General features: G+C 41.5%; 1 protein-coding gene across 1 annotated transcript in view; it reads left to right on the top strand.

Annotated features, from left to right (window-relative positions):
* The first annotated feature begins 8,521 nt into the window (after positions 1–8,521).
* Positions 8,522–22,299, top strand: part of LOC124141914 — a 28,942-nt gene continuing 15,164 nt past the window's right edge. Inside the window, exons 1-4 of the mRNA XM_048387717.1 lie at positions 8,522–8,576; positions 9,378–9,518; positions 10,355–10,444; positions 19,162–21,536. Coding sequence (XP_048243674.1) covers positions 9,389–9,518; positions 10,355–10,444; positions 19,162–21,536 — 2,595 coding nt within the window. The 5' untranslated portion in view covers positions 8,522–8,576; positions 9,378–9,388. The remainder of the gene's footprint in view (positions 8,577–9,377; positions 9,519–10,354; positions 10,445–19,161; positions 21,537–22,299) is intronic.

The following is a 22,299-nucleotide window of genomic DNA, read 5'->3' as shown; positions in this document are numbered from 1 at the left end:
TGTCGCAGAAAGTATCTTTTTAGCTTATACATGCTTTGACTAAGCGATTTCCACCCATCTACACCCACAATGACTTGGTTAAATCGATTGATACAGTATAATGGTAAAATTGATTTCTAAATTAATGTAATCAGCATTAATCAGTCGATGTTATTTAGAAGCAGTCTAACACCGTGAACAGCACAAATTGCAGTCCAAATCTCTCATACAGGTATGCTTACTCTTTTGCAGAACTCCAACTGTCGCCTCAATTACTATACCTGTTTCAAAGACTGTTTGCTGATTTCACGTTGACAGTGTGACACGGACTGACCTTCAAACAGCATGCCTGTCTTTTTATAGGCTAGTGTTTCCAGGAAACAAGCAGACACAGGGATAATGTAAAATAACATACACACGGACAAACCTTCGTGACGAAAATTATTTGGCGTGAGAGCATAATGATTCGAATGTCAATTTAGTTGACAATTTCGAACTTCAGTTCTCGTTTCCTTGCTACAAAGTTACACTGAATACATATTCATAACACTTCTAATTACATAAAAAACTGAACTTATTTTTGATAATCAGTGTAGTTTTGACAGCGACCAAATATGGTCGTGATAAACCTGGTTATCTTCACGCCCACTGAATGACTTGTACTTTCAGCGATGGAAGAACATTATCTACCACCCTTTTTTTTACAAGTTACTTTGCCAACCATTTTGTCTTTGCATAATCGACCGTTACAGATGAACAAATTTAAGATTTTACATATTTCAAGTATTTTATGGCCCTAATTATTCAATCTCGCCTTATCCTGTGTTTCCCAGTCAAATGGTAGTTCTAGTTCATCTAATACAGACTCGGGTTCAAACTGTTGTGCCATTTCATCATTCTCCATATCTAGTTCCTCTGTTACGTGTGACGTGTGACGTGTGAAAATCTGGGGTAGAATAGGTCTTCAGCAACCCATGCATGCTTGCCGAAAAAGGCGACTATGCTTTTCGTAAGAACCGACTAACGGGATCGGGTGGTCAGGCTCGCTGACTTGGTTGAAGCATGTCATCGATCCCAATTGCATGGATCGATGCTCATGATCTAAATCACTGGATTGTCTGGTCCAGACTCGATTATTTACAGACCGTCGTCATATAGCTGGAATATTGCTGAGTGTGGCGTAAAACAACAAACAAACCAACGTTACAATGAAGATATACTGACGGTTCCTTTGCAATTTTTGTAAGTGCATCTCCAAAAAATCCTCTCCTTTCTTTCTCTTGACGGTTTTATATACCACAACACACAAATATCTGCCACTTCGCGACGTGGGAAGAGGTTTGTAGTGTAGTAACTGTGCGTTTCCCATCACGAATGTGATGCACATAACTTCAGCAAATGATACATACATTGTTTGATAGGCATCTCAACGTTAACGGATGACAAAGTAGACACAATTTATAGATAACAGCTTCTTTGTTACATCGACGCTTCCGTGTAGATCTTTAAACCATTGTTAAGCAAGACTTGCTGTATATAATGTCCATATTACCATGATGTATACGTAATAAATAGAAGACAAGAGTGAGTGAGTGAGTGAGTGAGTGGCTTATTTCGCTTTTAGAAATATTTCAGCAATACAACGTGGGGGAACACCAGAAATGGGCTTTACACATTGTACCTGGAAATCGAACCCGGGTCTTCACCATCCAATATAGAAAAGAACTAAGTAACCATGATATCAAAGTAATGCATTTGAAACACATCTTACGATGACCGAAGTTCGGGAATCGGTGTTGTTCACACAGTCCGTCAATCACACCAACACAAGTATAACAACAAGAAACTTCAAAGTGCACCGCGATTCCCTGCCTGTAGACACATAAAACAGAAAAGATCACTTTCGTACGGAATCCTGAAAGGGACATTGTCGTGTTGTCGTATTTTCGCTCTTTGGTAAAATAATTGTTTTAAAAAACCTTGTCGCGCTTTGGTTAATTTTGACACTTTTTGCTTGTTCTTTTGTAAGGTCGACAATGCGACAACGCGACAATGTTTCTTTCCAGGATTCCATACCTTCGTGTCAACAAATGCAGGTAGACGACTCGGGCACCGTGCCGCTTAAATAAATTCAGACAAAAAATATTTAGCAAATTCAAGTCTGATATGTTCATTTCTTGTCTCACGCACATTACGCAGAACCATATGGTGGTACAAGCATGAATGATACATTTCAATGAAACGGGATAGGTTCAGTATTGTAGAATAATGATCTTTGTATATACGGCCAATGTAAATTGATATTGATTATTGAACGTCACGCTAGCTGAAGAGTTTCATGTGGCCCCATTGTCATTGTAATCAATATTGAAAGTCGAGTAAGAATCAATGGCTCTGAATTTCGCTTCATTTGCTAAGGTGGAATGATTGCCATGCCAAATTACCAGATGATGAACCTAATGTGCCCAACATTATATCTGCTGTATATAAATGTATATGCTGTTTTTCATCTCTCTCTTGGGGACACGGGTGGCCCAGTCGTCTAAGGCGCCGCGATTCGCTGTGCAGAGTTGCGTCCCTTGCGTCCTTTTTTTACTGTTAAAATATATTACCTTCACATAGATTAACTGTCTTACATATCTTTGCTGTTCCTACAGACGCACCTGTGATACATTTGCAACGAATTATTGTGTAAGCTATAGGCTGAAGTTGTATTTATGTTAATACCATCCATGTTAGTGTATTTCCGTCAATGAGCATGACCAACCAATCCATTCAGACGCCTCTCACGACCAGCATACGTTGTAAGGGACCAGGTTTTTACATGGAATCCCCACGTGGTAAAATAAACCCATTGTGTATGCCTAACTATTCCATCTATTGGGACAATATAATACCAGTGAGTGAGTGAGTGAGTGAGTATGGTTTTACGCCGCTTTTAGCAATATTCCAGCAAAATCACGGCGGGGGACACCAGAAATGGGCTTCACACATTGTACCCATGTCGGGAAACGAACCCGGGTCTTCGGCGTGACGAGCGAATGCTTTAACCACTAGGCTACCCGACCGCCCAAAACACAAATACTTACTTCAAAGCAATAAAGAGCTCTTTTTATATACATTCTTTTTCTTTTTCCCAATACCACACGCGCTTCCTGTGAAGGTGTATTTAGTTGGGAGTGTGTATATGTGACAGTGGAATGTTACAATTGTTTGTGTCTTTGTACCTGGTTGATGCTTCTCTTTGTGGAAGTGGGAACGGATGTGGTTGCGAGTGATGGCGTGGGTAAGGGCGCGGTTGATAATGCACATAAGGGAGAATGGTACGGGTGCGGGAATGGGTACAGATGAGGGTATGTTTGAGGAATAGGGTGTGGGTGACGGTACTGTGTAAAGGTGTGGGTGAGGGTTCCGATGTGATTGAGCGGTTGTCAATGAGCGTTTGGACGTGTTTGAATGAGCGGGTGTGTTGAGGGGTTTGAGTAAGCTGCTGTGAGTGGAGGGCTGGATGTGGAAAATGGGTGCGGTTGTGTGTATATAGGATGCTTGTACGGGGGATAATCTTAATGTTATTTTCATAACTATTATTAAATGTGGTGTGCATACATACATATATAATATTGCTTTTATGAGTCTTTTAGTGTCTCGTATGACATTTTAACCGGCAGCTGAGATTTTACATTCTTGCCTTGTCATTTTATATATACAGCGGGTGACCCTACGATAAAATCTTCTTCTTCTTCATCTTCTTCTACTTCTTCCTTGTAAGTATGTTCACCGTGTACGCGACCACAGGCGAGGCAATGGTGGCGCATTGAAGACACCAGATGATTGATAAAAGGCTGGGGGATGCTGTTCCAAATGTCAACCAAACATTGGACCAACTGAGCTACGGTCTGTTTCTGGTCCTGTTGTTGGCATCCTTCCATCTCATCCGAGACATGTTCTATCGAGGAGAGGTCTGGAGTAAAAGCCGACTATGGCAATACAGCAATCACATGCTGCTTCAAACACGGACGACGTTGAGTAACGCAAGCGTCACTGAAATGTTTCCAATCCTGGTTTCCTAAACTCCGATGCTGTTTACACCATGCTGGGTCACGGTGACGCGTGGACGTTGATATTCAGGATGCCGTGACATTGCGTAAGCGTTATTTACGGTTAAACAAAAGTGTTTTATGAGCACCTTACAGCTAAATAATCAGTGTGCGCTGTTCATATTACAAAACACGTGTGTAAATATCATGCTCCCAACAAACACTTTAACGTCCAAATTGTGCGCCAGATTGTGAAGCTCGACCTTAAAGTCGAGAAGATGACTGTCATCATGAATATGTATTGAAAGATGCATTTCTTAGTTTCAAATAAATATACCTTTTTACTGTATTTTAAGCACAGTTACTTTTTTTCCGTGTGTACATTATATGAACAGTATTTGTTTGGGTATGTGTTTGCGTGCGTGCGTGCGTGCGTGCGTGCGTGCGTGTGAGTGTGGTCCAGTTGTACATGTACGCTAGTACATGCAAACAGGACTGGCTGGCCTTCGATTTCATTTTGTATATATAACTGTGTATTCTGTAACCAAACAAAGTACTTTATGAAATAAGGAGGAAACTTTAAAAATAACAGTATATCCATTCATTATGCGGCAGATTCCTTTTATCAAGCGAATGCTCATGGGGTTAGAAACCATTTCCATCCCGGTGAATGGATCAGTCAATGTGAATTCTTAACTCTCTGGGGGGTACATACACAACCATCCAACGCCATGTGAAGGATACAAGTCACATTCATCCGACCGGGGTACCATTCACTGCTTGGTGAACACACAGTTTCCTATTTGATGTATAGACAGGGGATGCATGTTTCCTTTATATTACACGAATGGCTGCAGATACCATTTACCTAGTTGTTACTAGTTGTAGCATCGAATCGATTCATATTTTGTCTATTCACTTGATCGCAGTGACGCACTGATAGATAACACAGCTGTGATGAGTGACGTCATCCTGTTTACTACTTTCTACTAATATCTAGTGTGAACCTCCACAAAAAAAGATTCAGCAATATATGTGGATGATGATAATGCAAATTAGATACGGACAAAGAACATTTCCTGAAACACCCTAAAACTATACCGTTTTGACATAGACGTAGGCGAATGCGACTTAAGCACTTATCTATGAATTACAATCATCACGATAAAGTAGCCATTCACGGACCTGGAATTAGCAAGTTAACCAGCTTGATTCAGTAAGGAAGAAGGAATGATAGCATGTTACACATGTAGGGATGTGACTGAACCACAATACCACGTTACACATTATTTCTTGAATAATCCTTCGTGCTCAACGTCCTAGTGTAGCAGTGACGTTTTCACGTTGTATAATGTTATATTATAAAAGACAAAAAGTTATACAAAGCATTTCTTGTTCGTGTTAGGGGCGGTCGGGTAGCCTAGTGGTTAAAGCGTTCGCTCGTCACGCCGAAGACCCAGGTTCGATTCCCGACATGGGTACAATGTGTGAAGCCCATTTCTGGTGTCCCCCGCCGTGATATTGCTGGAATATTGCTAAAAGCGGCGTAAAACCATACTCACTCACTCACTTGTTCGTGTTAAACAGTTTTGTGGGCAACAGTATTATTCGTGGTATTCACTTTGCCTGTTCCTTGTCTCGGCCAGGTTAATGAATATGCATAGCACGTGCATTTCATGTTAGTTGGTATCTTTGTTATAATATTGAGCATTTTGATTGGCTGATTTGATCGTCTGCTTTTCAATGAAATTGTACCTTCTGGTTTCGTTCAACTGAGCATTTGAGAGGTGAACTTGGGAGCTTGAACACAAGAGTGGTCTCCAGGTACCACGCCCTGTGTGTCGTCGTACAGAGACGACGGAGTAGCCTTGTGTTATAGACGGGATAATACTCTTCCACGTCTCGTAAAAATAAACAGATTCACACCCTACAGCAAGTCATGTTTCCCATAATTATTAAAACAAGCGCACGAGTAGAAACAAATGTACGCGAGAAACATATTTCAACAGCTATGATGTGTAGCTGGAATACTGCTGAGTGCGGCGTTAAACAATAAACAAACAAGCGAACAAACAAACAACGGCTAAATGTTGTAGTCGTCGAGCAGGTAGGAAAATCAATATACATGCGTAATCAGCTCACCGGTTCCAGGAAGCAAAGCTCACTGTTACCCGGACCGCGTCAGCCTCCAGCAGACTCGGGAGAAGCATCCGTCGTTTGACCAGGAACTGAAAGGTAATATTCAGACACATCATCAAAACTTACACATATACTGCCTTAGCAGAGTAGACATTGCCGACACAGCATGAAATATATGTATGATGTTACCATGGCTACGCTGTTTATTATGACAACAGTTCATTTATGATATGAAAAGTATCTAAATCGTAATGACATTTATTCTTTTATCAAGTTATGCCTTTGTATCTTACTGTTGGAAGACACGCGTTTTTTTATTGATGGGAAATAGAAGATGTATTCTACATTGTATGTACTAAACGTATTTAATGAACAGTACGCAAATTATCGTACTACATCAATATACTAGTATATCTATCGTATCTAGGATCTAAGAAGAGTGGGGGAATTTACACAATGTCATGCATTTCGACCGTAATAACCTTTATCTGATTAACGTGTCTGTGTGTATATAACATTCGGAGCTCTGCCACCAGCATGTACAACGTTCTGCTACACATCGGCTGGCATGAAGTAGACCGAGACAGTCTATTGCGAGTCTGCGGATCAATTTTATTTTGTTGTTGTCGTAACTAAGCAATGGATAAGCAAAACACGACAGTATCGACTGTGTGTATCAATCCAAATGTAAATATGACTGCGGGGGTCGATAAGTGGGATAGTCTAAATGTCGGGCCGGGCCGACGGGTAATACTAAAAATGGATTGTAGAATAGTAAAACGAAACGTGCAGATCTCAAATGTCCATAAACGTATAATTTTGCTCAATTAATCGCGTTTGAATCAAAATGTATATTTAACAATATAATAAAGTAATAATTATGACTACATACCGAGAGTCCTCGTAGAAAAGCCAGTGTCTTGACTGAGTATTTTCTTTGATGAGAAGGTTTCTCACCGACCTTAGCATGTTAGGGTGTGATGTCCGGGGCAGGAAATGACAGTGTTTCGACTACTTTTCTTTCATTAATTAACGTGTATGGCTTCCCTAGTTAACATTACTCAATCTTGATAAAATAACACAGGATGTCTTCTGGGAGTGGATATTCGCGAATGTCGAGTAGCTGACACGACACGTGTAGAAAGTAAAATAACTGTTAAAGCACCTTTAAAATTACTAAAAGTACTTTACATCTATGGACTAGTATTCTGTCTACCTAAATACCACGTTATAGTGTCTCAGATCGCGATTTTTAAAGAAATCACGGTGCTCAAAGTGAAGTCTTTTTAACTCTACATTCTCAACCTAGTTTTATCAGAAGTGTTTTGTCAGTGTTGGGTCCGACTTGGCTCGGGCTGTCAAAATCAACTTTAACCTCATAGATGTATCATATGTGTCTTAAGACAAGTATTATATCTACCTATATACCCCTTGATAGTGTCTAAGATCGCGGTAGTTAAAGTAATCACGGCGCCCAAAGTGAAGCCTTTTTCCCAGTACAACATGTCTCTATCAGATGTGTTTGGGCTGTCTTCCGTCCGACTTTGGCCAGGCTGTCAAAATTAACTTGAAACTCACAGATGTATCATCAAATGTGTTTACATCAATAGACTAGTATTATATCTACCTAGATACCCCTTTATGGTGTCTCAGATCGCGGTATTTAAAGAAAACACGGTGCTCAAAAGGAAGTCGTTTGAACTCTACATTCTCAACATAGTCTCTATCAGAAGTGTTTCGTCTGTGTTGGGTCTGACATTGGCCAGGCTGACAAAATCAACTTGAAACTCACAGATGTTTCATCAAATGTGTTTGATAGGCTGGTATTATGTCTACCTATATGCCTCTTTATTATGTCTCGGATCGCAGTATTTAACTAAACCATGTTGCTCAAATTGAAGCCCCTTTAACTGTATATTCTCAACATAGTCTCACTGAGAAGTGTTTGGTCTGTGTTATGTCCGACTTGGCCCGTGTTGTCAAAATCAACGTATCATCAAATGTGTTTACATCTATAGAATAGTAGTATATCTGACTGCCTCTTGCCTGCCTGCCTGCCTATTGCCTGCCTGCCCGCCTGCCTGACTGTCTGACTGCCTCTTGGCTGCCTCTTGACTGACTGACTGACTGCCTCTTGACTGACTGCATCTTGACTTACTGACTGACTCTTTACTGACTGACTCTTAACTGACTGACTCTTGATTGACTGACTGACTAACTGCCACTTGACTTACTGACTGAGTTACTACCTCATGACTGACTGACTGCCTCTTGACTGACAGAATGACTGCTTCTTGACTAAATGACTGACTGCCTCTTGACCTGACTGATTCTTGACTCTCTTTCCTACACCAAACTTCCTGATGCAAGTCGATGAGACGAGCCTCACACAGCCCCTTCAGCATGTTCAACTGACGAAATGTGAGCGTTTTATATGAATGTGGTGCTTGTAACACGGTGTCATGACAAGGTTAGAACACGATTGGTGTAAAACAGTGCCATGACTTGGTTCGAAGTGTCTAAGACTAGTTCCAACACGGATGTAAAACAAAAACCGCTGTGGGAGATGCTGTAACTGCTGCTACAGGCAAGTCCGTGACATCTCACGTTTACCAGACTGGTTGGAAAACACGGGAGCAGGACGTTCGTAATGCTGGGCCTACCGTAATGTTTAAGTATAAACTATAAAGCCAGAAAAGATAAACCACTTCCTGATCTAGATCAATGCCCTGTATTTTCAACCAGGCTAGATGTGTGTTACAACCAAGTTCTAGCCTCATCATGGATCTATATTACAACTGTGTTCTAACTTTGTATTATTCTTTCACTTGTAAAGAGTATTAGCATTGGAGGATTGCCTATAATTGACTTATCCCACGTTGACTTTAGGAATCAGAGGTCAAGGGCATGAGAAAATCTCACTGAAACAATTGTGGTTGCACTTTCTCAAAAAGTATAAATGCAGTTATCATTAAAAATCTAGATACATCTTCTTTAGAATGGGGTCCGTTCTGACAATATATCTATCAAAGTTCGTCAACAGTCAATGTCAGCATTGGTTGTCAAGTCTGTCAAAGGCCAAGGTCATCATGGAAATGATAACAGTTGATAACGTTTTATTGTGCTTTAAAGTGCAAGGTTCATACCTTTGGAGAATTTGGTGTTGCTTGATTAATGTCCCAAGTCATATTATCGATGGAAGTAACTGTGGTTTTCTTTCATAACAGTGAGAAATGGAAGGAAATCCGGACTCACGTGACCATCAGATGACCGGACGCCTCACAGAGGAAGCAGCTGATTTACTGAGGAGAACTGAACAAGGGAGACAACCAACTTCCACAACTGCAATACAGCACAACTACAGTGAGCATTTCAAACCTGTACAGTCATGCATACAGCTAGAAAAGAAGGAGTAAGATCGATATCAGAAGTTGATCTAACAAACAAAATTGAGTTAAAATTGGAGAATCTGTTATAGTACCTTTGTTTGAAGCCAAACCAGGTATAAACATTGATCTTGTTAACACATAATTTGTCTGATATCCCACAAATTACAGGAAGTCAAATGCATGACATGTGGAATGATATATGTAAAACATAAAAAGGAACACATCATAAGTATGCCCTTTCTATTGGGCTGGGACGGGCAACTCGGGTACTCGGGAGGGTACTGAGTATGACCCGGGTACCCACAGGACTCCCTTGGCCTGTGGTTAGTCACATGATATATTGTTTAATGACAAAAAAAACCTAGAACTCTATGGTTACATTTCAAGTCACTATGTGACTAAACACCATTCTGACCATTATAGGTTTGAATAAAAATAAAACTTCAGTCAACTTCATTGTATGCATTACCAGATTGTTTTATACGAGTATCGACATTTTACCAGGGCTACGGTCAAACTATTCCCAATCGGACATTTTGTACCCATCTCTTGAGACCTGTAGCTGGTACCCGGGTAGGATCGGGTAATGGCGAGTAGGGTACCAGGTAGTAAATTTGGACTCGTCCCAGCCCTTCTTTGAGTGGCATTTAGAAGTTGAGGTGATGAAATATGGATGAACAACTTCTTTATTACAATTAGTGCCCTACCTTTCTAAAAAATTCCATGTAAGAGATTTCTCCTGATTGTGGAAGGGTTTTGTTGCTTGTATTTATCTGACGATAATGAGACCAGAGGTTTTCTTAGTTGCAGGTGGTCCAGTGTCTCAGGTGGACTTGACCAATGCTACCAATGTCTCCGTCTCCGTGGGGGAACAAGGAGCTAGAGGATGTCTGTCACAAGGTGAGATGCCACTCAGCATGCACATGCTGATAAACTGATGTGGAGGACAACTATAATTATGAGAATTAAGAGAGGATAATTTAGCATGATTCAAACATGCTACAGGACCAACCAATTGTTATTTGGGAGAGGGCTTGGAAATGTATCAAACAAATTGTCCAAGAATAAAATGGGAAACTTGTATGAATGATCCTAGCTATGTTATCTCTAAGATATGCTCATATGATTTCAATCTGATTTTATGAAACATGGCCCCCACGGTGGCCATCTTGAAAATGTCCTTGGTGTTATTTCAGCATTTCTGCTTGTATCATTATGAAATTTGATATGCAGCAAGTATGCGTCTTTTGGAGTTTTTGACAAATTTAAATTTTTGACCCACTTATGACCTTTGACTTTTACATACCCATTTTTCAAGTATTACTGTATTGTTTACATCCCAGAAACGACAATACAGTAAACTACGGTTATAACGAACTCAAAGGGACTGCTAACTTTAGTTCGTTATAACCGTAGTTCGTTATAAGTACATATACAGCATGACTACAGCAAGTAGTCGGGACCAAAAAGTACGTTCGTTATATCCGTCAGTTCGTTATAAGCGTGTTCGTTATAACCGTAGTTTACTGTACCTATGAACTGAAACTTTGCCAACTGATCCCACTGAACTGAATTTTGATCACAGAATCCTGATCTGATATTTTTCAATATGACTGTCAATCGTAGTCATAATAGGTTACTTCATTATCATGAAAATAGTGTCATGAAAGTGAAGACGCTCTCATTGGCAATAAAAATCAAAAGTAGGTTCAACATCAGAAACCATATCTTAGATTCCACCGCACACTAGCATGCCATCATGTTTCATCAAATTATCTGCATTCATTTGGGAACACGTGGGAACCGTGCTTGTTGGTTTCAGTGGTAAATGTCTGAGACCTGCCTCACTGTGGGATTTCCTCCTACACTAAGCCATGCTAGCGCTATATCTTGAATACTGTTCATGGAAAGCAAACTCAAAAAGGAAATGGTTCCAGCAACTTTGGGAGAAGCAGTTGATAGGGTGCCTCAGGCTAAGTTTCATGCACAATTTGATGTAGGAAATGAATAGTAAAAGTTCAAGCAGGACCAAATTGTCCACGAATGGCAGACAAACGTTTTTGCCAATTACTTCAGCTGTTGAGGCAAGGGCTAAGTCCCACAGTACTTTAAAGATGGGTTACTTTCTATTGACGGAGGACTTAAAAGAGTACATGACCCTGTGACGCCTGATGACCCCAACTATGACCTTTGCAGTAGACGGATCCTTGCCCTTTTAGAATGTTTTTAGAGATCTTCTCGTCTGATACTGCTTGACTCTTTGTGTTATTATAAGCAGTGTTAATTGATTGCATGTTTTGTGTATGAAGTATATTTAACAATTCAAATTTTACAAAAAGTTTAAAGATTCTGACAGTGGTCTAGTGGTAGAGTGTCTGCCTGGAGAGTGGAAGGTCGGGGGTTCAATGCCTGGCCTCGTCATACCAAAAGATGCTAAAAGATGGTACATGTACTTGTTGCTCTCCTGTCAGGTGCTCGGCATTATGGGATTAAAAATGGACTGGTCAGCTTGGAGTCAGTATACTGTGTCTGAGTGGGGTATTAATTTTAAACTGCAGCATGGTATCTCAGTGGGCTAGCACTATAAAATCGGCATTTGTCTGGACTAGAACAAGCAGCCACACACACACATCCATGCACATCGTTATGTAAGTGCAATAATCTTTAACGCGACAGTAATCCCATTTCACCTCACCTCACCTTAAAATCAGTGTGAAAAGAAGTGTGTGATATTGATGCACAGAATGTAACTGAACCATCCAGGGTCTACACAAAGGACAAGATGACTGTCTCGCGGTGTAAATAGAGAATACTACACTAATTCTCGTTAGATACCATTTTTACAAAACTAGTGGACTTTATGGTATCTGACCAAGCGAAAGCGAGGCCAGATACCATAGAAAGTTCACAAGTTACGTAAATATGGTATCTAACGAGAATAAGTGTGGTTTTTTTTTTTATTACCCACGTTAAATATGTATGTAAGTGTAAATGCATTGACAGACCAAACTGGAACCGGTTGCAAAATCTGGTTGCGCATGATTGTTGATATATGCCGAAATATGGGCACTGTTTACATTCCTATGCATGCGCATTAACAAATTGTGCCTGCAGTTGTAATCGAAAACATAACAGCACCGACGCTCAAGATCCTTTTCGAAGAATTTCTTCAACTTATGAGAACTCAAGCGCCATGTTGTAAGTACGCAGGACACCTAGAGATCTATAAGAAAATTTGAAAAGTCACATTAGCGCCACGCTTTGAATATTGGAGCAATAGTCGGTCACTCGCACTGCCGGGGTCCCGTCTGTGCGTTCAAAATGGTTCGGTTTCCTTGATCTATCAGCTGAATTTATATCATGTCCATACCATTTTGGAAGAGGGAAATCAGAGTGTTCGCCAAAGACATTCATGTTAACTGTACCACCCTTGACTGAAGACGTAAAAATCAACCACTCAAGTCTGCTTGCATGTCAGTGACAGCTTCGAACGAAGGGCAAGGTCACCACCGGAATAAGAAAAGACAACCGTGATCTTCTCAGCGTTTTATGCTAGAGATAGGGAATGTTATTGTTCACCTTTGGGATATTTTGGGCCACATAATCAGAAATCAGGCACACTTCCACGGAGTTTTCGAATGATTTGTATCGGAAATGTTCACTTTGAGTGGTCTGGTCGTGCAGTCGTGAACAAACAACTCCCGCAACAGTGCCACAAAATACGCTTCGAAGAGGACACTGATGGCACAACCAAGTAAGTCTAGATATCTGTCAAGATAGATTAAACTGACTTCATTTCACGACGCTTATCCTTTTACGTTAAATCAAATTGGAAATTGCGAAAGTGGTCGGATGCGTCACGCTCATGGGGACCCTCGGACTATTGAATGGTAGTCGAACATTGTAAATGGATATAGCCCGATTATATAATGTCTGTGGAAGCTCAATGCATAACTTATATAGGATGCAAACCGAATTTGATGCCTGTGACTATCTTGTTTGGTTTAATAAAATGTTTGTTAATATCCCTCGCTCACATGAGATTGCTTCAGTTCTCCCTTGTAGCTGCAAAATGAATGATGTCTCGCGATTTTTTTATGAATGAAAAAAGTAGTCCCGGTGTGACAGAGGTCACGGTTATCCAATCAAAACAAATTAAACAGGGTCAACCTTGTACGACACACATGTGACGTACGGATTTAGTACCTTACCACCTGTATCTTCACCATGTGGGTAATAATATCCCAATGCATGCAGACATTTGTCATTGGCTGCATCTTCAGGACGTTCATATGCCACAAGCTTCAGCAGATATTGACCTCTTGATTGGGGACATGCATGCAGTTTGATTAATTTGAGGACTGGTCAAGTGGAAGTCCACATGCGACACCAACCAGGCTCGGATGGATAGTCTGGAAGACTGGTCAAGTGGAAGTCAACATGCGACACCAACCAGGCTCGGATGGATAGTGTAGAAGACTGGTCAAGTGGAAGTCCACATGCGACACCAACCATTCTCGGATGGATAGTGTAGAAGACTGGTCAAGTGGAAGTCCACATGCAACACCAACCAGGCTTGGATGGATAGTTTGGAAGACTGGTCAAGTGGAAGTCCACATGCGACATCAACCAGGCTCGGATGGATAGTGTGGAAGACTGGTCAAGTGGAAGTCCACATGCGACACCAACCAGGCTCGGATGGATAGTGTGGAAGACTGGTCAAGTTGAAGTCCACATGCCACACCAAACAGGCTCGGATGGATAGTGTGGAAGACTGGTCAAGTTGAAGTCCACGTGCGACACCAACCAGACTTGGATGGATAGTGTGGAAGACTGGTCAAGTGGAAGTCCACATGCAACACCAACCAGGCTCGGATGGATAGTGTGGAAGACTGGTCAAGTGGAAGTCCACATGCGACACCAACCAGACTTGGATGGATAGTGTGGAAGACTGGTCAAGTTGAAGTCCATTTGCACACCAACCAGACTTGGATGGATAGTGTGGAAGACTGGTCAAGTTGAAGTCCTAATGCGACACCAACCAGGCTGGGATGGATAGTGTGGACGACTGGTCAAGTTGAAGTCCACATGCCACACCAAACAGGCTCGGATGGATAGTGTGGAAGACTGGTCAAGTTGAAGTCCACTTGCGACACCAACCAGACTGGGATGGATAGTGTGGAAGACTGGTCAAGTTGAAGTCCACATGCGACACCAACCAGGCTCGGATGGATAGTGTGGAAGACTGGTCAAGTGGAAGTCCACTTGCGACACCAACCAGACTTGGATGGATAGTGTGGAAGACTGGTCAAGGTGAAGTCCACATGCAAGACTGGTCAAGTGGAAGTCCACTTGCGACATCAACCAGGCTCGGATGGATAGTGTGGAAGACTGGTCAAGTGGAAGTCCACATGCAAGACTGGTCAAGTGGAAGTCCACATGCGACACTAACCAGGCTCGGATGGATAGTGTGGAAGACTGGCCAAGTGGAAGTCCACTTGCAACACCAACCAGGCTTGGATTGATAGTGTGGAAGACTGGTCAAGTGGAGTTAGGCAGACGAACCTTTTTGAACAGGACCGAAGTAGTAGCTGTAAATGAAGTGAACGAGCTGGAAAGACTTGTGAAACAATCAATCCATCTTCATTTCCCAGGATTAGATATTCATGCAAAACGTGAACAGTTCCATTACATTGGAGAATGGTCATTTCAGCATAAAATTGCCATTGAAAAAAGCAGAGGTGAAGCTACCAGACAACCATACCCAAGTCCTAAAGAAACTCGAATAACTGAAAGTGAAACTGAAGAGAGATCCTTAGTTATTGGAAGAATATGAAGATTCCATGTCTAAACTTGTTGACTAGGGCAATGCTAAGAGCATACGTGCAGATGAGGGGATGGGTACTATCGGTCTTGTGTGGTACTTGCCACACCATGGTGTGTACCACCCTCGGGAACTTGATACACTGCGAGTCGTGTTTGGCTGCTCGGCAGCATATGAAGGTATATCCCAAAACAGTCAGCTGCTGCAGGGCCAGATTTAACAAATAATCTCACAGGCGTCCTTCTGCGTTTCAGACGGGGACATACAGCCATGATGGCAGATAATGAAGCCATGTTCCACCAGGTGGAAGTAGTGAAAGATGACACTGATGTCTTCAGATACTACCTGTGGTTGGAAGTCGATGTATATCAAGACCCAACATCTTATGGAATGGTGGCACATTTGTATGGCTCAATATCATCACAAAGCTGCTCGCAAGGGGCAAATCATTATAAAAAATGACTTTTCAGAGAAGGCAATAGTTGTGATAAGAAAGAGCTTTTATGTGGACAATTGTTTAAAGTCTGGGCCTACAGATGAGGGAGACATCTTGTAAAGAATGTGGGTGAACCGTGCCAGTAAGGTGGCTTCCATTTAACAAAGTGGATCAGCAACATTTACTCGGTCATGGCCACAATTTCAAAAGGAGAGCAATCAAAGGAATTGAAAAGTTTGAATCTTGAACAAGATGAACCTGCATCTGAACGAGCTGTTGGAGTCCTGTTAGAGGTAGAACCTGACATGATTAGCTTCAAAATTCAGATGACGAATCAGCCTTCAACTGGAAGGGGAATTCTCCCTACAGTCACTTCAGTGTATGACCACTTATGACTTGCTTCACCTGTTACTTTGCACGCCTCATTCTCTAATAAGAATTGTGACAATAGAGGTGGACTGGGATGACGAGGTCAGTGGGATTCCTTTACAGAAGCGTAAATCTGGATCTTGAATCTTCCTAACCTGGAAAACATGAAAGTACCCAGATATTAGAAACCAGCTGACTTTGGATCAGTCATTTCAAATACATAGCATGTGTTTTGTGATGCCAGTGAACAAAGCTTTGGCGTGGTTGTTACATTCGACTTCCGATTAAGAACTGGTCTATTGCAGGATTTGCAAACATGTGCACCGCTAACACATTGTCAACAGATAATTTCCAAGTCTTTTCATGTTTCTAATCAAGGAGCACACTTGGTTTGATGCACTTCGCGATGTAAGACCCGTTTTATCACAATATAGATCTTGATTATTGATCAGATCGTCTTGACTGGGCGCAGCCGTTTTGTTTGAAACAAATGCAAGTGATACGAGATGTGGAATCTGATCGATCCATAGGAGTGGCTTAAAAGGGACATAACTCGTAATGACCACTGGTGGCGCTACGATCAAGCCCAGGAATTCCAGCCAAGTTCGGCATGGGTAGAAACTGGACTTTTAAAGTCATTTAACTCCTTGCCTCGGGAAGATGAGAATGGAATTAACTGCAGCGATACTCACTGCTCACATCAGTACAATGATTCTTAAGAGATAGAGATCTAAATAAACTCTTCAAAACAGAACCGCAAAACAGATTTGTTTGGCCATTAAATCAAAAGTAAGAGGTGCAAAGTGAAGAGTGTTATAGTGTTATAGTGTCAGTGACAAATTTCCCGAATCAAAATGATCACAACAAGGACAGCAAACCATTATATGGGAAACACTTACGATTCTGAAAAGGCACCCAGTGCATTAACAACACTATGAATGGTGAACGGTATTAAAGTGAAGGGTTTTTGATTGCCTGGCATCTGCGTCAATCGAACAGTGACAGTTCAACAACATGCCAAGATTAACAGAAGTGCAAAGAAACAACGTCATAGGCGGCTGGCAGGCAGAGGAATCCCGATCAGCTGTAGCCAGGGTTTTCAGTGCTGCACCCAGCACCATCAGAAGGCTATGGGATCGGTTTCAACAGCATGGGTCAACACATATATTGGCCAAGGCCGGCATGACCAAGAGTAACCATCCCCTCCAAAGATTGCAACATCCGACTGCGCCACCTACATGAAAAGACAACCACAGCCACCTCAACCTCACCCCAAAGACCTTGACTGCGCAGAATCTCTGACCAGACCGTACGAAACCGTTTAAGAGCAGCAGGTCTATGAGCAAGAAATCCTGTTCGACGGGTCATACTGATTTGACAACATCATCAACGACGACTGCATTGGTGTCATCAACACAGGGTGTGGCCTCAACTGCGATGGATAGATGTCTCGTTCGAGGGGATGGAAGAACATGGGTCTACAGACATCGGGGAGAACATTACGCTGGACACTGCGTCCAGGAAGTGGACAGGTTTGGTGAGGGTAGCGTTATAGAGAGAGCACCTGTGGGATCAATTGGATAGACAGCTATGCTGATGTCAACCACAACCCCAGACGTTGCAGCAGTTGACTTTTGCGTTGCAGGCTGAGTCGGAGACAATTCCCCAGGATGTGATTTGCATACTCGTCTTTTCAATGGGCAGGAGATGTCATGCCATTATCGATTCAAACCGGGGACATACGCGTTATTAATTGTAGCTGACCTTCACCTTCACAGTAGCTGTAATCCTGCAGATGTGTCATCACCCAGAGAATATAGGTTATGATAGAAATAGAGAAGAATTGATATTTAATGACTTTCATAGATACTGTGAGAGAAATATGACTTTGTAGTCATCATTCTTTTGCCAGCTTAAAACAGAGCATGGGGTCTTTAAGAAAACTCATCACTTCATAACTTACATTATTCATTAAAAAAACTAACCATTTATTGGGAATTATGTCTTTTATGCAAAATAAGTCGTTCGGCACATCTTCACCCATTAAGTGCTACATCACTGAATAAAGGTGAGCTTCTGTACCTGTGGTTTCACTGACTGAATGTTTCTTCTCAGATGCATGTGTGTATTATGATGTGTTGGACCATATCGTTTTTTTCTGTTAACCAAAAAATATTTTGCTTAATTGAGAAACATATTTAAGCATGATCATCTCAAAAATGCAAATGCTGGGAAAGTCGACTTTTTAGTAGGATATGTATCATGTGAAATGGGATGCACATGTAATCATTGGCAATGAGATTAAGATAGTGATTCATCTTTAGATTGAACATACAAATATGTTTTTTTTATCTCAGCAGAGTCAAAATGCTATTTGTTTTTTTTATGGACCATTATTATACAGCTCACTTTGAGTGTACCTGGTAAGCAGCACTGTCTCAGAATGACAGAGTGAAATTGGGCTTAAAGTCATGTTGAAGATTACTACACATGCATAGCGATGGGCATGCATGTGTCTGTATGGTTGCTAGTACTAGTCCGGATATATTGTGGCTTTATGGTGCTGTGCCACTGAGATACCATGCCACAATTCAATACGGATGTCCCACCGATACAAGCTCCGAACTGACCAATCCTTGTTTTATCCCCTAAAGGTGAATACCATGCAGGTAACAAGTTCCATCTTTTAAGATTGTTTGGTATCACATGGCTGGGGGATTGAGGATGATTATGAGTTTTCTTAGGATCACTGAACGCACCTGGTAAGCAAAGAAATGACTCACACAATGTTTTAATTTTTTTGTCATAATTGTGTGAACAGCTCTGAATCAGATCCAAGTGGTAAAACTGTGTGGCTTGATTTAAACTCTGCCTTGCTTTTGTGTTGTCTATTCTGCCTGGAATGGTGCTTTTTACCGGAGGTCCAAATTTGATTATATGTAGACCAACTTAACATTCACACAATCAATGTTTCCCCTTTTCCCACAGAACGTTACTGCCAAAAGGTGGAACTGCTCAATGAGTATTTTGTGGACATCCATGCCCTCCAGACAGCCCAACAGCTCCTTGAGAAGCATGGCCATGTCAGTATCTGTGGAGCTCCTGGAGATGGGAAGACCAGCATTGCTCTGAAGATCTGTGAGGCATATCAACAAAAGAGATATGAAACAGTTTTTGTGGAAAACATTGAACGTTTTGACGTTGATACAATTTCTAAACGGCAATCACACATGTTGGTTGTTTTTGATGATATATTTGGTTCTGTCACATTCAGTTCAAATTTGGAAAAACTACATGAATTGTTCAGTGCCTTGGTTGATGATCTTGCTAAAACTGCCGGTGATAAAGAGAGTGATTCCATGAGGAAGAAAGATAAACAATCAAAAGGTAAGGAAAAGTCCAATGAAGAAACCCCCATCTACAGACTGAAGCTTGTTTTTACATCTAGGACATACATCTGGAAGGAGGGGTGTTCAAGACTACATCAGTACAAAGTGGACCTACTTAAAACACAAGCTATGCTTGATATGACTAAAGACCATCTCACGGTTGAAGAAAAGAAACGTATGTTACGTTCCTTCAAGAGCAAACATCCTAAATGTGATATCTCTGAAAAGGATATTTGTAGCATCACAGATTCAAAACACAATATATTTGGATTCCCTCTTATCAGCAGACTCTTTTTTACTCATGCAGTCTTCCAGATGCACAATGTAAAATTCTTCAATAATTCACTGACCTACCTGAGAGGTGACCTTGACGCCATTGTCCGGGAAGAAAGCAATAGATCAGCAGCCATCCTTCTCCTTATCCTGTGTGATGGAAACCTGAACCTTGTTTCTTTGCAGTCACGGAAAGCTGGAATTGTCATGTTTGATGCTGTGAAGGACGTAGTTCCTTGTTGTACAAGCACCGGGATTGCCAAGGAGATCGCAAACTTTACTGGGGTCTACTGTACAGTCGAGGATCACATTGCAAGTTTCTCTCACCCCTCCATATATGATGCTGCAGCCTGCGCTGTTGGAAAACTCAATCTCGTGTTGCTGCTGGAACACTGCTCCCTGAAATTCATATATGAAAGAGTGAGGCTGGGTAAGAGTATACAGTCATCAGACATTGGAGATGTCACAAACATGATCTACATCACCCCCCAACTACACCAAACAGTAGTGGACAGACTGGTGGAAGGTATTCGACAAGGATGCTTCATTTGGACAGTGAAACATCCAGTTCTCTGTGAAGAGAGGATTGCCGCCCTACTATGGACAGAGATTAAAAATAACATTGTTGAAATTGTTGAACAAAAGGATAGGGACACAGATGAATGCTTTTTGTATTTAGCTTCCATATCTGAGAGTTACTTTCTATTCTCAAAGTCATTAGAAGTAGTTGGAAGACAGGGTGACACATCAACTGATCTATATGACTGTGTGGTAGCCTGTGTTACTTATGGCAAACTGAAACATCTGGAACACCTCGTTACAATCATGAGTCTACGTGGAGAATTCGATGTTGATTTTTCCATAGACGGGAAAACCCTTCTGATCATGGCTGCCAAGTCAGGACAGTCAGAGGTAGTCAACTTCCTCATCCAGAAGGGTGCTGATATTTCATTGACGGACTGGACAGGAAGCACCTGTTTACATTATGCCTGTGAATCAGGAAGCATGGCGTTGACCACAAAGGTTGTTGAAATGTGTCCTGTTATACTAAATTCCATGAGTTTTGTAGGTTTAACACCTGCAATGCTTTGTGCCAAAGCAGGTCACCTTTTGATCCTGAAGTTCCTGAAACAAAAAGGAGCCGATTTAACTCTTACCGACAAAAACTTGGTAGATTGTTTGCACTTGGCGAGTGAAAATGGCAATCTGTCAACTGTGAAATTTTTGATTTCTCTGAAAATGTTTAATGTGAACAAGAAGGAAACATATTTAATCCCAACATCAGCTATGAAGGCAGCAAGAAGAGGACACTATGATGTTTATCATCTCCTTGTGTCTGAGGGTGCAGATCTCACTGTTACTGATCAATACAACAGAGACTGTCTGATGTTGGCATGTCTGGGAGGAAACCTATCTATAGTGAAACATGTTTTGTCATTGAAAACATGCGACATCAACAGGCGGCAAGGATATTTGAAACAAACACCAGTTATGATGGCATTGGAAAGAGGACACTGTGATGTTTATCATCTCCTTGTGTCTGAGGGTGCAGATCTGACCCTTACTGATGGTAACAACACAGACTGTCTGATGTTGGCATGTGTCGGAGGAAACATATCTATAGTGAAACATGTCTTGTCAATGAAAACATGGGACATCAACAGGCGGCAAGGATATTTGAAACAAACACCAGTTATGAAGGCATTGGGAAGAAGACACTATGATGTTTATCATCTCCTTGTGTCTGAGGGTGCAGATCTGACCCTTACTGATGAAGACAACAGAGACTGTCTGATGTTGGCTTGTGTGGGAGGAGACCTATCTATAGTGAATCATGTCTTGTCAATGAAAACATGCGACATCAACAGGCGGCAAGGGTATATAAAACAAACACCAGTTATGATGGCATTGGGAAGAGGACACTATGATGTTTATCATCTCCTTGCATCTGAGGGTGCAGATCTGACCCTTACTGATAAAAACAACAGAGACTGTCTGATGTTGGCATGTGAGAGAGGAAACCTATCTATAGTGAAACATGTCTTGTCAATGAAAACATGGGACACCAACAGGCGGGGAGGATATTTGAAACAAACACCAGTTATGATGGCATTGAAAGGAAAACACAATGATGTTTATCATCTCCTTGTATCTGAGGGTGCAGATCTGACCCTTACTGATGATAACAACAGTGACTGTCTGAGGTTGGCATGTGAGAGAGGAAACCTATCTATAGTGAAACATGTCTTGTCAATGAAAACATGGGACATCAACAGGCGGGGAGGAGAGTTGAAACAAACACCAGTTATGACGGCATTGAAAGGAGGACACTATGATGTTTATCATCTCCTTGTTTCTGAGGGTGCAGATCTGACCCTTACTGATGATAACAACACAGACTGTCTTATGTTTGCTTGTGTGGGAGGAAACCTATCTATAGTGAAACATGTCTTGTCAATGAAAA

This window comes from Haliotis rufescens, unplaced genomic scaffold, assembly GCF_023055435.1.
Source record: "Haliotis rufescens isolate VD_foot unplaced genomic scaffold, xgHalRufe1.0.p SCAF_7, whole genome shotgun sequence".
Lineage (NCBI taxonomy): Eukaryota > Metazoa > Mollusca > Gastropoda > Lepetellida > Haliotidae > Haliotis > Haliotis rufescens.
Note: the sequence above shows the minus strand (reverse complement) of the source record. Positions and strands in the feature narration are given on the sequence as shown.